This window comes from Tasmannia lanceolata, unplaced genomic scaffold (genome assembly GCF_043159265.1).
Source record: "Tasmannia lanceolata isolate RefF3 unplaced genomic scaffold, GAP_Taslan_0.1 ptg000011l, whole genome shotgun sequence".
NCBI lineage: Eukaryota > Viridiplantae > Streptophyta > Magnoliopsida > Canellales > Winteraceae > Tasmannia > Tasmannia lanceolata.
Window position 1 is genome coordinate 25,188,743 of NW_027518688.1, and position 15,963 is coordinate 25,204,705.

General features: G+C 38.4%; 1 protein-coding gene and 1 pseudogene across 1 annotated transcript; one reads left to right on the plus strand and one right to left on the minus strand.

Moving 5' to 3' along the window:
* Window positions 1-527: 527 nt before the first annotated feature.
* Window positions 528-1,224, plus strand: LOC143886080 (O-fucosyltransferase 13 pseudogene; annotated as a pseudogene).
* Window positions 1,225-11,988: 10,764 nt separating this feature from the next.
* On the minus strand, window positions 11,989-13,146 carry LOC143886312 (uncharacterized). Its single transcript, XM_077390254.1, has one exon. The coding sequence runs from the start codon at window positions 13,082-13,084 to the stop codon at window positions 12,125-12,127; it is 960 nt and encodes a 319-aa protein (XP_077246369.1). The 5' UTR covers window positions 13,085-13,146; the 3' UTR covers window positions 11,989-12,124.
* Between the last annotated feature and the right edge of the window lie 2,817 nt (window positions 13,147-15,963).

Below are 15,963 nucleotides of genomic sequence, written 5' to 3' on the forward strand. Positions count from 1 at the left end.
AAGGAGAATAAGTGGGGCCACGTGATGGAAACCATTTATCTGCTATATCTTGCAAACGAAGGGTCATGCATCAAAATTCTCCAATTTATCACTATTGCAAGGATTTTCTTAAAAGTTTGGAAGAGAAAAACTTATCCAAACCTTCTAACTTTTCCATTGTTTATTTACTCACATGAAAAAAGTATCATAAACCACGGCAATTCATTTTTTTTCGTGAGAAATATTTTTTTTACAATCCAAACAGGGACTTGATAACCGGTCAAGGAAAAAAACTACATGAAAATCAGTAGACCATTCACATATCAAAGGTTAGGATCGTTCTTGTCTCCTCTATTGCAAAATCTAGCAGATAAAACCGTTTAGATCGTTTAGAGGCCCTGTTTGGTGCAACCAAACACTAACCAAACACTCGGCATTCATTAGAATTTCAAATGCCGACGGTTGACGTTCCCTTGTTTGGTTGCCAATATTGGGTTGAAATTTTACTTGAGTCCCCAACATGTTTTTTGCTTATGATATATTTGTCTATGCCATGTTTGTATCCTTTATATGCGAAGGCAGCCCTTTGCCAAGCATGTTATAAAGCCCTACGCCTTACCAAATCATTGGAGGACAAAGGCTTGGAGCTCCTAGATACCATTCCCAAACCCTTCTTATCCCTTCACCTCAGATTTGAATTAGACATGGTAGCTTACAGTCACTGTGAATACTCAGGCCTCTCTCCTTCATCAATGGACACTATCAATGCTACAAGAGGGGATAGGAAAACATGGACAGGGGATGCTACTCTTGTGTGTAGAAGCTGTGGTAAGTGCGCTCTCACTCCAAGCGAAACCGCCTTAATTCTTCAAGCTCTTGGGATCTCCCAAAACATGACTCTTTACTTAGCTGCCGGACATGGTCTCTTGGAATTTGAGGGGTTTAAATCTGTTTACATCAACATATATACCAAATCTTCTCTTCTGAGCAGTGAGGACTTTGTGGGTATGCACGGGAACACGAAAGCCGCACTGGATTACTATGATATCAACAGTGACATGTACATAGCGACATGTTCACGAAAGCCGCACTCTTTTCTTGAGCAGGAAGGCTTTTGCAGTTTGTACTTCTAAAGGGTTGAAAGGGGAGGACTTGGTTGAAGCTCTTTGGAAGGCTCATAGAGATTATTTTGTTATGGGCAAAGGTTCTGCTTTGCCTGATTGTTTTTGTGAGTTCAGGTTGTGATGGGCCTTATTCTTTTTGGGTATTAGGAATTTCATTATATATCTTGATTCATGTATGTGATTTTGAAGGATCAAAATCTAGAATATTTGTCTTTTTCTTTTTGGGTATTGGGAATTTCATCATATATCTTTGACTCATGTATGTGATTTTGAAGGATCAAAATCTAGAATATTTTCACAAGAGAATAAAAATTTCCCCTCTCAGATTGGGTTTTATAATAAGATTTGAGCGTTGATGGATCATTTTTTGCCGATAAGTCTTATTTTGTAAAATATTTTTCAATTACTTACTAAAAATTATATATTATCTAAGAGGTTATTTAAAAATAATGTAAGAAGCATACTTTATTTTATTCTTAAATTTTCAAAAAAAATGTAAGAAGCATACATAATTAAGTTCCTTCGAGTATCTCTTATTATTTTTGAAATAACAGTTTTGGCCTTATTTAAGAACTTAAAACTCACTTATATCATACTTTCAAGGAGTTATTACAAATCACCACCTCTAGACCTCCCTAGACCACTTGCCGTGAGGAAAATGGGGAGAAACATGATGGCATTTGTCTTTGAATAATACGAAGACAAAATTACCCTTGATTTGCTCAATTTGAAAGTGATTTCAAACTTTTGTGGGGATTTGTGCCCCCTTCTCCGTAATGTCAGGGGGAAGCTCTGGTCTTTTTCTTCAAAAGGAAAAATACAGATACACCCTCTCAACTATCTGACATTTTCAATGATAATTCTAACTTTTCAAAGTCGATCATCAATGACACCCCATTAATTTGCACCATCCATCAAGTAAATCCCTGACTTTTCACCCTGTAGTTCAAAATTCATCAAATTCCCTCTGACAATTTCTCCGTTCCCGTCCACCCTGTCACGTAACAAGCATTATTGATAATCAGGGGTGTCGTTGATGACTTCGAAAAGTCAGGGTTATCGTTGAAAATGTCAAAAGTTGAGGAGGTGTATTTGTATTTTTCCCTTCTTATTAAAATATACATTATATTATGTCTACTCAGCATAAACGTGCATATTTTTTTAGAATATGCTTGGCCTAGCTTGTTCAAAAATCTGAACAAGGAGAATGATATTTTTGTTCCATTTCCTATCTTGGGCCACCCCTTTTAGTGTAAAAAGAGTAGTCATAAATACACTAGATGGGGTGGCCAATGAACAAAAGAGGTGACCAAAGTTTAAGGAGAGAGATTATCATCGGAGTGTGAACCGTGGAGAGCTAGAGGTTGTGGGTAATTTTGTCATTTTCAAAACTTTAAGAGAGAAAAGTAACTCAAGTTTGTTTTTGGGATTGGGTGCACATTAGGAACTAATTGGCAAATATGATGTTCTTACCCTTTGACAATAATTTTATAAAGCAAGGATGAATTCGCAAAAATAATAGTGTTATATTCTCTACCTTAATATGATAATATTTCCTAACCCATTTAGGATTCTTATTTTACATCTCTCTTTAACACTCCTATTTTATCTATCTATCTATATGTGAAGAATAGTGTTTCCAAAAATCTCTCTCTCTAAACATCACCTAAACTTACCCATTAAACCTCACCTTCTAATTTATCTGTCTTCACTATAAAATACAAATCTCTCTCTCTCTCTCTCTCTCTCTCTCTCTCTCTCTCTCCAAAATATGTTTCATTGGACAAGTCCCTAAGCCTAAGAAATTAGGATCCATTATATAGAGAAAAATCGAGTTCCCCCCCCCCCCCCACGCCCCCCTCATTAGATTAGTCTTAGGACCCAGTTGACATGATTTGGAGAGCTCCCCTGGTAATTTTGAGTTAACATTAAGCGAAGTTTCTTCTGCATAGAAAATACTTTGGCACGGTCTCAACTTGGACGCCATGCATGTGGACCAAATTGCAATTTATTCTGGCATGCATCCACTTTGCAAAGGCAGAGGCTGTCCCTGCCTTGTCATCCTCCTATGGTCTCCTCAAATCATTTTCCTTGATTTCATTAAATATCAATAAGAAAATCCGTCAAATAAATAGTAGATTACTTGAAACGTGTAATATATAATAGCTTATTTCATAAACAATTACATTTTCTCCACGCCTCAAACCTTTCTAACTGGTTTCACATAGATTATGCATGCTTAATATTCTATAATAGTACATGTGCTTTGCATGGAAAAACTACTAATAGAGTAATGTATATGGTGCGATACAACAACAAAGATAAACCAACCTAACATTTTGGCATGATTAATCCTTATAAAAGGTTATGTCTTCGTCCATTTACTATTGCAGAGTGAGCTTAAATTAAATTAGAAAAGAATGCAAGTAATTGTAGAATTAATCGTTACATTTGAGACATTGGAAGAAACTAACGGAGATCTTTCTTCTTTACCAATCATGGGGAGAGGCAGCCACTTCTAGTGGTAGTGGATATGGGATGGTGGTGAGAAAGTATAGTCTCGACGCGGACAACTTGGAAGATGTGATCCTTGGTGCTTCCTGCATGTATGAAAGTAGTGATAGAAGATCATTTGGTCCAAGATCACCAACTTGTTTATTGTACGGGTGAATAGTCATTACTATTTTCATACTTAGTTTCCAATTCGGTTTCCGTTTCCCATATCAAGTCATATAAATCCCATTTTACGTTTGATTTTTTCAAAACTTATCTATCTATTCTGTTTAGAAATTATATGTTGGTTCTAATGATTTTCAGAAGATATGAGAAATTATATGAAATTATAACTCTCATATCTAATGAGGGGCGTAATATTGAAACCTCTAGAAAGGGAGGGTTAGTATGATCTTACAGAGAAGATTTTTCGCCCGGGTATTACACCTCTTTAATGGGATTTTCTTTTTCTAATTTAGTTCAGTCACCCGCTTTCTTTCTCCTATTCATTTACTTGCTAATTATACTCTTACTCTCTATGTGACCATCTCCACGTGTTTTTCTTTAATAAATACTAATCTAATTAATTTATAATTAAGCTCTCTCTAATCACCAAAAAGTTTCTTTTTCCTTTCCTATTACTTGCCTCTTTTTTATTCTAAGAATCATGGTTTTGTAATTAACCAAACAAGCCAAAATTTATTTTCTAAGGGCATCCCGTTTTAGAAGGTTTCTCCTTATAACTGAGAGTTCCTCTCCCCCTAGTTCTTTCTCACTCTCATTCCCAAACCCTACCTCTCCCTCTTTCTTCATTCCCAAACCCTAGTTCTCTCGACATGGAGAGCACTCTAACGGTAATTGAAAAACAGAATATAGTTTCCTCCTTCCTAGAGATTCCCATTGGAGAATAGGCTGAAACCGCGAAACAGTTCTTCCAGGTAAGATTTCAATACCCTATAATCCTGATTTTTTTTTTCTAAGCCCAAAATCGTAAAACTTGAAAATATTAATGTAAATTTTGTATAATCGAAGTATTTTTTGGTAATTGAACTTTATTTTAAATTACAGTACAAATAGTGACACAATTTGATGGATACAATGTGACCCATACTTTGTTTTCTACAATATTGCTTGTTCATTACTTTAGACATTAATCTCCCATGGTTTAGCCGAATTTATTTGGATTGGTTGGTGTAATACCCGGTCCCAACTAAAGTGTTTTTTATATGGTTGTCCTTATCAAATTGAACTTATACCTTTTTTTTATTTCTCTAATGGGTGTTGTTGCCAAGATTTAGCTTATAACTATTTGCTTGGAATGGGTGTCAATACCAACATCGAGTTTAGGAATAATTGCTTGGAAATGGGTGCCTTTTTTCAAAATTTGAATGCATGGATGGTTTGGATTAGCCTAATTAGCACATCATAATCCCTAAACTATTGCTAGGACATCTTATTCTACTAAGCAACTAAGGGGTGACTTCTAATTTGGATTGCAAATGGATCGATCAACATTCTATTTTTTAGATGTCCTTGCATAGCAAATGTGGCATCCGAACCACACATATTGGAATGTTGCTATTGGAATAGTTGTATGATACTGTTTCGTTTAGAAATTAGTTATTTCCTATGCTAATTAGTGGTGGACTTTGCTTCCATAGATAGATGGGATTCTATTCTTATTAGAGTAAGAGAAGAAATTTATTGGTAGTGGCTGATTCATTTTGATTTACCTTCTAGAAATAAGAGTGCCTTTATAGATGGAAAATTAGAATGCAACCATTGAAATCCTCTACATAGGAAATAAGTGGTCGTACTCTACACAGATTTTTATACTACAGTAGTTGTATATATTCATACGCTACTGATATTTGCACCACCGTGTTTTAATAATTGTACTAACTCAGCTCGTCTTATATTTTTTTACTTCTGACGGCTTTTGGGGAACTGCATTAACCTTTTGACAGCTATTTAAATAATTAAAAAACAAAATGAGTTAGTGCAATTATCAAAATATGGCAGTGCTAATATGAATGGCGTATTAATACTATGGTTTAGATTTCTGTCTTTAACAGTTTTTTTTTTGTGCTGTTTAGTTGCAGATGAAGCTTCTGGAGAGGACGGGGATTTTCTGCTGGCATTGGCAGTTAATGGGAGCTTGAAAGACCTTGTAATCTCCACTGCTACTAGTAATGAGGAACCTAAATTCTAGGTGATGGCAGAAATTTGTGCAATTAAAACGCCAGTTTATCCATCTCTTCCCATGGTGAAGCCTTGTTTGTAGAGTTGGAGGCTCAGAGTAATTTCCTCCGTACAGATCCACTACAGCTAAAAATTCTACTTAATTTCGTTCTTATCGATAACACTGTTGTTTAGGGAAATTATCTAGTGTGAATCAATTGCATTGGATTTCAGTCACGAGATCAAAACCTCATAATCTTTTTGATCCGATAATCCTCATCTGCGGGCTTGTGGGCTATGTTGCATGAGTGGATACGATTGTCGGCTAACGTAAAAAAAAAGATTCTTGGATTCGACAAATTTTAATTCTTTAACATAATAATACGATTATATATTAGGAATTTTGGTAGTTTAAGTAAATATAATGTCTATAGGGATTTGCTAGCGTCCATCGCAGAAGGTATTTAGCGGAGCATCTATTGCATAAGGTATTTCGCGGAGCATCTGTTGCATGAGGGAGCAGCCACCTCAGATGAATTAAATGAATAAGACAAAATCTGAGCATATGTGGCTGCTCTCACATGCAACAGCCCATCCACGAAATACCTTCTGCGATGGACGCTAGCAAATCCCTTTATATTATTATAAACAAGAACCTAATATAAACAAAAAATCGAGGTTGAGCCTCTATATCAATGGTAAAGACTTTGTTCCTCAACCATGAGGTCAGAGGTTCAATCCCTGCTAACCTACCCCGGAAAAAAAAGATAGATAAAATTCAAAACATATGATAATTGTAAATTTGTTGCAGTATTTAGAAAATAGATTAAAGAGATCTAGAAGTAACCCAATGAAGCCAAAAGTACTGAAATCCGACACGGGTACTTCACTGATTCAAAAGAATCCATGTAACATAGCTTGTGGGGCATTAGCTAACCCACTATTATATCAAGTGGTTGGCCCCACGCCCGACAACTTTAGACTAATCAGATGGAAAATTTTGGTATCGTTGACACATCAAACTTGATGATTTCTGCTTAAATTTATTTATCTTTAGTCATCTAATCTGCTAGTTATTAAGCCCACGTCATTTCAAATTGATGTTCTTTCTAAGCATCAGGTTTTAACATTCATTGTTGTAAATATTGCAGTTGCTCTGGTCTTTCTGTCCATGTTCTGAACTGAAGGAAGCGGAAACACGCCCTTTCTTTCTGCTTGGTGCAAGCAATCCCGAGGGCAACAAAGTATCTAGACTACGAGGAAAAGTTAACCTTGCTTGGGAAATGATATCCCCCTTGACAGATGAAATCCCCCTATAACATTATCCGTTAACTTTCAAAGGTAAGAAAAACGCTCAAGAGGTGAATTTAACCTCAAGTAGTGAACCATTCCCACGGAAAACATTCAAGGGGGCAATATTATTGCCCTTTGTACAATTTTCTCTGCTTATTGTTCTTTCCTTTGTTTTTTCCTTAGAACTGACTAAACATTATCGAGACCTTCCTATGTAAATATGAGAAAGTTTTTACTACCCTTATGTTTGATCCGACAGCAGCTCACTTCTTAAGAGGCTACTGTTGGATAAAAAATCAAGGGTGGTACTTTTATTGTCCCACCCACATGGGACTTGATGTTGGGGCAAATTTGAATGCTATTTTGACCGAACAAGATGCATTCACACTCCTAGATCCTCACGGCACCTCCTCCACCATAGTGTAAGCTTGGAGCAGCTCCAAAAAAGCTGAACATAAAATCATGGCTTTTGTGCAATGTCGAAAGGGTCCTGATGTAGTGGGATCCAAAGACTTGCATGCGGAGCAAGATTTTGAAAGAAAACACACACAATAAATATAGTAATAACAAATCTCTTTTGTTTTTCTTAAATTCACTTCATTCACAAAACAAGCAACGGAATGAGTGCGCTAGCACCCTTACTAGTTTTAGGGCAAGCCGAAACCTACTCTTAACAAGTTGCTATACAACAGAGGGGGCCTTTCGCTTCCTAACGAAGGGTACCCCAAACAAGTTAATAGCTAGTGCGGTATTAACAACCCATGCCCAATTTTATCTCACAGCTTTGGGAAACCAAGACCTACTTTTTGGCTTGAACCGAAATGAGCGCGGTTCGCTTGATGTTCTAGGCGGGTTCAGCCGGGCTGTATCTAATGAATTATTGATGATGTTTTTGAATTTGTCTTGTTCAGACTATGGTGGGAGCTCTATCTATCTAAATCCCATAGATACATTATAGACATAAAATTTCCAATACAAGTGGGGCCACTATGAATAGTTCAGATCATCTTCGTAACTAATTTGGGTCCCGCAATGGACGATCCAGATGATGTACAATCAGCTTCCATCTAAGAAATAGAGATTCAAGTTGGTACATTTGGCTCGTATTTCTACCGAAATATAATGACTCAAAACATACAATAGGCCCCACAAAATCTTTCCCTAGGATGATCCTAACCCTTCGCTGAGATTAGTCTTTTTTTTAACTTTCTGAACCGCTCATTTTACTACATGTATCAGAGGGTTATGGTTATGGAGAAGATCTGTGAGGCACGGGCCAGGAAATGAACGGCTCAGATCATCAAAATGTGTGGGCCCTACACTGATATACTATCATGAAAATTCTCCCGTGAAATAGTGATTAGGAAAACTAATTCGAGATGACGAGATTGTCGATAAGGCTTCGAGAAATTGGATTTATCGTGGGTTAGGAAGTGGGTAACTACTAACTAGGGTTAGGGTTTTGTGGGGTAGGAAAGGGGCAGCAGAATCGAGGTTTTGTGTGTCCCTGACACTACTGACAGTCTTGGTCAAAGGGACAGTAAATTTACACAACCCACTTCAATTTACTAAATTATGCCTCTTCTCTTCAAATTTACCAAAAACATGACTAGACTCAATCATGTACAACATGATCCTACCCCCTCATCCAGTGGGGCCTACCTGCATATAAAATTGTCATGATCCGAGCCATTCATTTGGTTGAACCCGTCAATTGGATTTTCTAGAGATCTTGCTAGTTGTTGGCTTGGCAAGAATAAAAGAGCTGTGATTAGGGGAGGCAATCCAACCGATAGCGAAACGAAACCGAACCGAAAATTCGGTTTTGGTTTGGTAAAACCAAACCGATTCATATTTCGGTTTGGTTTCGGTAACCGATTCAAATTTCAAACTGAACCGAAACCGAACTGTTGCCCCCAAATTCCAATGATTATGAGTAAGGGGTGGCGAAATGGGCTGAACCGAACGGAAACCGAACCAAAAATTCAAATTTCAGTTTGGTTTCGGTTCGGACCGAACCGATTCAAATTTCGGTTTGGTGCAATTTGGGGGTCATACCAAACCGAACTGTTGCCACCCCTAGCTGTGATCAACATTCAATATGTAAAATTCTCATGGTATGATAGAAAATTATAGCAAGATCAACGTTGATTGTTCAATTGTTCTAACAATGATTCTCTCAGATGATCTAGACCGTCCATATAATGGCTCTAGTGGACGAGTTGAACACCCTTGTGTCGGTGTCACGCTTACAAAATCACATTAATAACCATTTTCCATGATAAGAATACCTTTTTTTTAAGGGATTGGCTAGGGATCACCGCAGAAGGCATTTCGTGGACCAGTGGACGGCCAGATTATGCCAGCATCATTTGGGTGGGCTCATTCCAAAGAGTCTCAACAACAAGAAGGCTATTTCAGTCAATCATCCAATTTCAAGATTGTTAGTAGCATTGTGGGAATCGGGAATCCGATCTTGTGAAATTTGGCTGGTTAGGATGGAATGGCATTCTGGTCATTTTAGGGCTATTGATATTAGCACTAGTGCACTACCATGTTTTATTAAGGGAAATGTTATCAGCACTACTGTATTTTGATGAGGGCACTCCTCACTTAATTAAAAGTGCGGTATGGCCCCCATCATAGGATGATCCAAACCATCCATTAGATGAGCCACAGCCTATATAGGTTGTGCCCCAAAAATCATTTCCATAGGTTGATCCTAACCCCCCCTCCGATTTGAATGTTAGAGGGTTGATCCTAACCCCCTATAGATCGGAGGGTTAGGATCAACCTATGGAGATGATTTTTTGGGCACAACCTATTTAACCTGTGGCTCATCTAATGGACGGTTTGGATCATCCTATGGTGCAGGCCATAATGTACTTTTAATAAAGTGAGGAGTGCCCTCATCAAAATACAGTAGTGTTGATAACATTTCCCTTTATTAATTGCACAAACTGATCTAGTCTTTACCTTTTTAATCGGCTTCTGAGAGCTCTTTTGGAACTTTAATAACCATTGACATCTGTTTAAGAAAGAAAAGACAGAAAAGACAGGCTGAGTTTGTGCAATTCTTACAACAAGGTAGTGCCAACATCATTAGCCTTTTTAAGTTTGACCGAAACCTATGTCAGGTCAGATTCTCAGTTGTACCTTCCTATCCAATCAATGGAGATGAAGATCGGCATCTTATAACTATCCACACAACTTTTCCATATCCAGCGGCCCCACCCGAACTGGTGATCCACCGTGCTTCCAACCGAATCCAACGGTTAGGATTTTTTGATGGATTTCTCAAGATAATACAAACATCCATGGTGGTCCCACCTTTCAAATTAGAGTGACACCAATTTGAGTGGTCACTTCATGATAAAGTATCTTTTTACATGATAGAAGATGGCAGGGTGTGTTATTGCACCATACTTGTAGGGCCCACATGAAAATTCTTCCTTCAATTGTTTATGGGCAGTGCATGAGAGAGTTCATGAGGACATACAGAATATTACATGCACGTTAGAGAGACGATAAATCATAACAGAATTTAGATTTGATTCTAACAATCAATCTCGGGTGGGGTAGGTCTCACATGCGATTGTGACCGTAGATTCAGTCATGCCCAGCGTGATGGACCCACATCAATGACACGTATTCCAAAAGGATTGAGCACTCCCTTATTTTAATAATGGCACTCTTCTCTTCATTGACACTTTCCTAGTTAACTGCTAAAGGCTCTTTACCAGGTCCCGAAAGAGTATTGATTATCTGTAGTCTGTACACAGAGGCTAATCATTTCACGTGTATAAAATAAAATGGGATGTTCAGAAGCAGGACCAGATTAGGAACAATGCTATATTCGCTCCATTTCTCTTCCCTGGGCCATCCCTTAGTGTAAAAAGAGTTGTGATAAATAGACCAGATGGGGGTGGACTGGGAAAAAAAGGGGCCAGATTTAGCACTTCTCTTCTATTGAATGATATTGCAAATGTATCAGTCAAAAAGATTTGACTACAGTGTCATAGATGTCAGCTTTGAAGCCACCCTTAAAGAGAAGAGGTCTAGAAAGGAAACCTGCTTGGTTTCTTTCAGCTCGTGATTTTAATCATTTACACCGTGCATCTCTCTTTGTTAATCGGCTCGTGACAGCCCTTTAAGAAATGTAATAACCGTTTTACAGCTCTATAAATACTAAAAGACAAGATGGGTTAGCAAAAATATCAAAATATGGTTGTGTGGATAGCATTTCCTAAATTCAATTATGTAGGTGAAATGGTACGATATAATCTTGACTTGGGCCCACTCAAACGATCTCAGCATGATATTCTACCCTTCATCTCGGGGCCGGGTCCCCAACTTGATGATGAAATTTTCCAACATTGTTAGCTATTTGATCTTGAATTTGCACATTTTTTTCTTAATTGCTCTTTCTATAACTAATCAATTGCATAATTGGGATTATACTATGATTTTGATTTTCTATATCTCCTTATTGGACGGACCAAATGAAGGATACGGGTATGTCTTATGGATGTATGTGAAATCAAGACCGTTGATCTTCTAGAACTTCATCATGCAAAAGTGCGCCCATTAACTTAAAAAATCAGGGGAAAGGATTTCAGCACATCCATGTTTTGATAAATCTACTAACTTACCTTGTCTTTTGTTATTTAAAGAGCTGTTAAGGTTATTATTACAGCTCCCAAAAAACTCTCACAAGCCAATTTAAAAAGAAAAGGCAAGCTAAGTTTGTACAATTATTAAAACATGGTTGTGCCAATATCACTAGCTAGAAAAAAGAGACTCAAAAAGAGCTCTGCAGATTGCATGATAACAAACAAAAGCAATAAAAATGTCAAGAATTAAAAAAAAAAAAAAGATTGAGAAAGAAAGAGAGAGAAATATAGACTGAATCAAGCAGTGAATAAAAATAGCAATAATAATCATTAATTAATAAAGAAAATAAAAACCCAATTGCAGTTACACCGGAATTCACATGAATTTGGATAAAAAAGGCCAGTTTCGGCCAATGTTTCCGCGTATCGGACGTGGGTTTGTCATCTCGTATCGTGTCGGTCCGAAACTCTAGTATCGTGTCTGTCCGAAACGAGTGCATGAACAGCATTAGAAAGATTATTAACGGCCGTGACGAGTTCAGCGATCCCTTGCCGATTGTGCTCCGTCCGATCCTCTTCAATCCGGATCTTCCTCTCCTCCAATTCCACCACGTCACGGTGCCGCTTCTCATTTTTCTCCTCACACGCTTCAAGGGTCCGACCCAACACAGACGCGGCCCGCACAATGCTCGAGCCCAGGGTCCGAACCTTCCTCCGTTTCGACCCCGAGTCGGATCCAGACCCGCTCCCTTCCGTCTCGGACGGGTCTATAGTAGGAAGAGAAGGTGGAGGAGGAGGAAGTGAGGAGCGAGTGATATTAGCAATCGGTGTTTTTTGTAATGATGTTGTTAATGGTAAGGCGAGTGAGGGTAGCATTTGGGGTTGTTTTTTATTGACTACATCGTGTAGAGCTTGAAAGACTTCGAAGAGGAGATTGGAAGGGAGATGGAGGTCTTTACGTTGGTGTTTTTCTAACTGCCAATAGGAGGGTCGATCCTGACCGTTGGATCTGGATTCATAATCGCGGATTTTTTTGTAATCACGGAGGAGATTGTCCCACTTGTCATTGCATTGGTTTTGGCTACGAAGGCAATTGTTGTTCCAACAATAGTTCTCGACCCATTTCCAACGGAGTTCCAAGGTTTTGTTAGATGAAGGTTTGGTGGGTTCAGTGGTGGTGGGTCCTATAGGGGTGGGCCCTTTGGATCGACGTTCATCGTTGAGTTTTTTGGCTGTGATTAGGATGAGGGTCTCGTGTAGGGTCCAATTTCCTTTGTGGTATTCACGAGTAAGAGAGGAGGATGGGGTGGGATCGGAGGTTGAGGGTTGGCCGGAGAAAGGTGGTGGTTGATGGTGGTGGAGGACTATGTCGGAGGAAGAAGTGTTTGGAGGTTCGGACATGGTGGTGGTGGTTCTGGCATTTGTGTTGGGAGAGAGAGAGAGAGAGAGGTTGGTAGTGGGAAATGGGGGGTGGGAGAAGGAAAAGAGGGGGTGTTGGTTTTCTTTAAATACGCAATGGATGTTGAATTTTTCGCGATAACTTGGATTTTTTGTCTTTTGTTTTCGTGTTTTTTTCTGGGGTGTTTTGGAAGTGTGTTAGGACTTAGGATTAGGAACCCTTCATTTTGTGGGCCCCGTCAGGGAGATGATATTACCATTAGATTAAACTTATCGGACTATCCAAATCCGATCATGAAAATAGACGGGTCATAGAACTGAGCAGCAATTTGGCATTCAAAATAGAAACGTTCTTGGATATTGGTTTCTACATTTTGTGACCAATAAGGGTGTCAATGTACCTAGACAGTCTGATGGACCATCCGAATCCAAACTTAAATGGATGGGATCTAGATACCTTACTCAGATCCATGGACACATTTTTGGGACATTATCATGGGTCCGGAATTATTACGGATCGGATACATTTATCTCGCTCAAGTCTTGACAAGTCTTGAGTCACTCTCTTCTCTTCTCTAACCATTGATCCTAACTCTCTAGCCTACTGCGTTGCCCGCCACTGATGGTCACGTTTGCATTTGCCCTCTTTTGACAATATTTACTTAAAATGTAAGTGGGACCTACTAGGATACTCTCAGATCAAAAGTCTGATTTGAAATGGATCGTGATCAAGGCGTAGGAAGTAGGATCTAAAGAACACTCCAAATCCGATCCGACCAGTAAGAAATTTGAACGGATTGTGATTAAGACATTGGCGGATCCGATCCGAAGTGAATCTGTTGAGCCCCCCTAGTGATTCAGGGTGTCAATAGACCCAGACGGTTCGATGGACCATCCAAATCCGAACTTAAGCAGATAGGATCTAGACACATTATTAGGATCCTTACCATAGGATTCGAAATTTTTTCGATCAGATCCAGACAACTAACAAAAGCCTGCGGGACAATCCTAAATTCGAATTTACTATGCTATTTTACAAAAATATCATCCCATGCACATTTTTACAACTTTAAGTATTATTTTAGGGGTATTTTAGTAAAAATAAGTCATGCATTTTTTTTTCAAACTATTCTTATATTTAGTATTTAGGGACGCACACAATGCAACAAATTTAATGCTGGTCTTTTCTGGTGATGAATTGATCGAATGTGGAGATTATGGCAAATTGAAAACAATGGAGTAAGAAAACAAGCCTTTCGGTGCTCCAATGGACTACCAAAAGGTAGATTAGCTCAATTGGTACTTGGTTCTCATTGATCTCCGCCGTACACCTGTACACGTGGTCTTTTTGCATGATCTGAATCATTCGTTATAGGAGCCCAATGATCCTAGCCTTAAACCTCATTGGTTCCGATGTTTTTTCATCAAGAACTTTTTAAGGATATCTATGGGATTCTTTGAGATGGAGATGGTAATTCTTAGTGTTTGAGCTGAAACCCTGCATTCAATAATGGCATAAAAATAAGACTAGTTGGGCTTTTATAAAGCAATGCTAAAGCAAGGAGAAGCGATTTGCATACTTGGGATTAGCTTATTCTCTGGGAACGAGCAGAGAAAAGCGGATGTGGAGACTCAGCTCGGGGTGCAGTGTAACTAAGAGAGCCATTCCATTTAGGGCTAGACAACAAGCGAATGGTTGAGGATTTGTTTCGCAACCTTGAGGTCGCAGGTTCGATCCCAGCTTACCTACCCAAAAAAAAAAAAAAACAAACAAACAAACAAACAGAGATAAGCAAACTTCAACTTACATGATGCGTTAATAGGGAGTCTTAGGTCTGGGGGGTGCGCGTATTTAAAGATAAATAGATTTTTGCCTCTTCTCTATCGCTAGATTTGCCAATTATGGGAAATAATATTTCCATCGTGAGCCCCTTGTTGCTTGGGAACCTTAATGAATCTGGAGCGCCCATCACTTGGTTGCTTAATCGGAGCATTTGGATGCTTGAATTTGACTAAGCTAGAGACTTTCTTGGACAATTGTATCATTTCGAATTTAATGGTGTGTGGAAATATTATTTCCCATAATATATATAAAATATTAGAAATGGTATTTTCCTCTTTCCCAGCATTTCCAATCGTTTTCTATGTTGCTTCCTAAGATGGCTTTTTTCCTAGAAATGACAGGCAGATGGAAATTTAGTACTTTTATGCCCATTTTTCACTTAAATAAAATGTTTGGGCTACGACTATGTTTTAATAATTTCATAATCTCAGCTTGTCTTTTTTCCGTTTTAATGGGCTTTTATGAGCTTTTTGGGAGTTGTAATAACTAATCACTAGGGTTGCAACTTGAAAACCAACCCGCAACATCCCGTCTCAACCCTAGATTTCTTCTAGGGTAGGGTAGGGTAGGGTTCTAGAAAAACCAACCCGCTCAACCTGAGTTGCAATATACCAATTTTTGTGCCTTTCACTTCTATCAAGGATGATCATTTGAATTAACTACCCATGCAACAGCAATAATTCCTGGTTCCTAGCTATTCTTAATGCAGATAGATTTAATACTGAAGACTAAACCATCATTTTAATGTTTGCATTGTGCATAAACACCTCCATGAGTGTAAAAGTGTTGATTTTTATCATATAGGAGCACTTTTGGGAAAAAATTGTTTCCCATGATAATTCCCGTTTCCTAGCGATTCTTAAGACTAAAACATCACTTTAATGTTGGCATTGTGCATGTACATACACATCTCTATGAGTGTAAAAGTGTTGATTTTTATCATATTGGGAGCACTTTTGGGAAAAAATTATTTCCCACAATGTGTTCCGATTATCTAAGTTCAACCGTTGGGTTGGTATAGATCATGCACCATAAATTC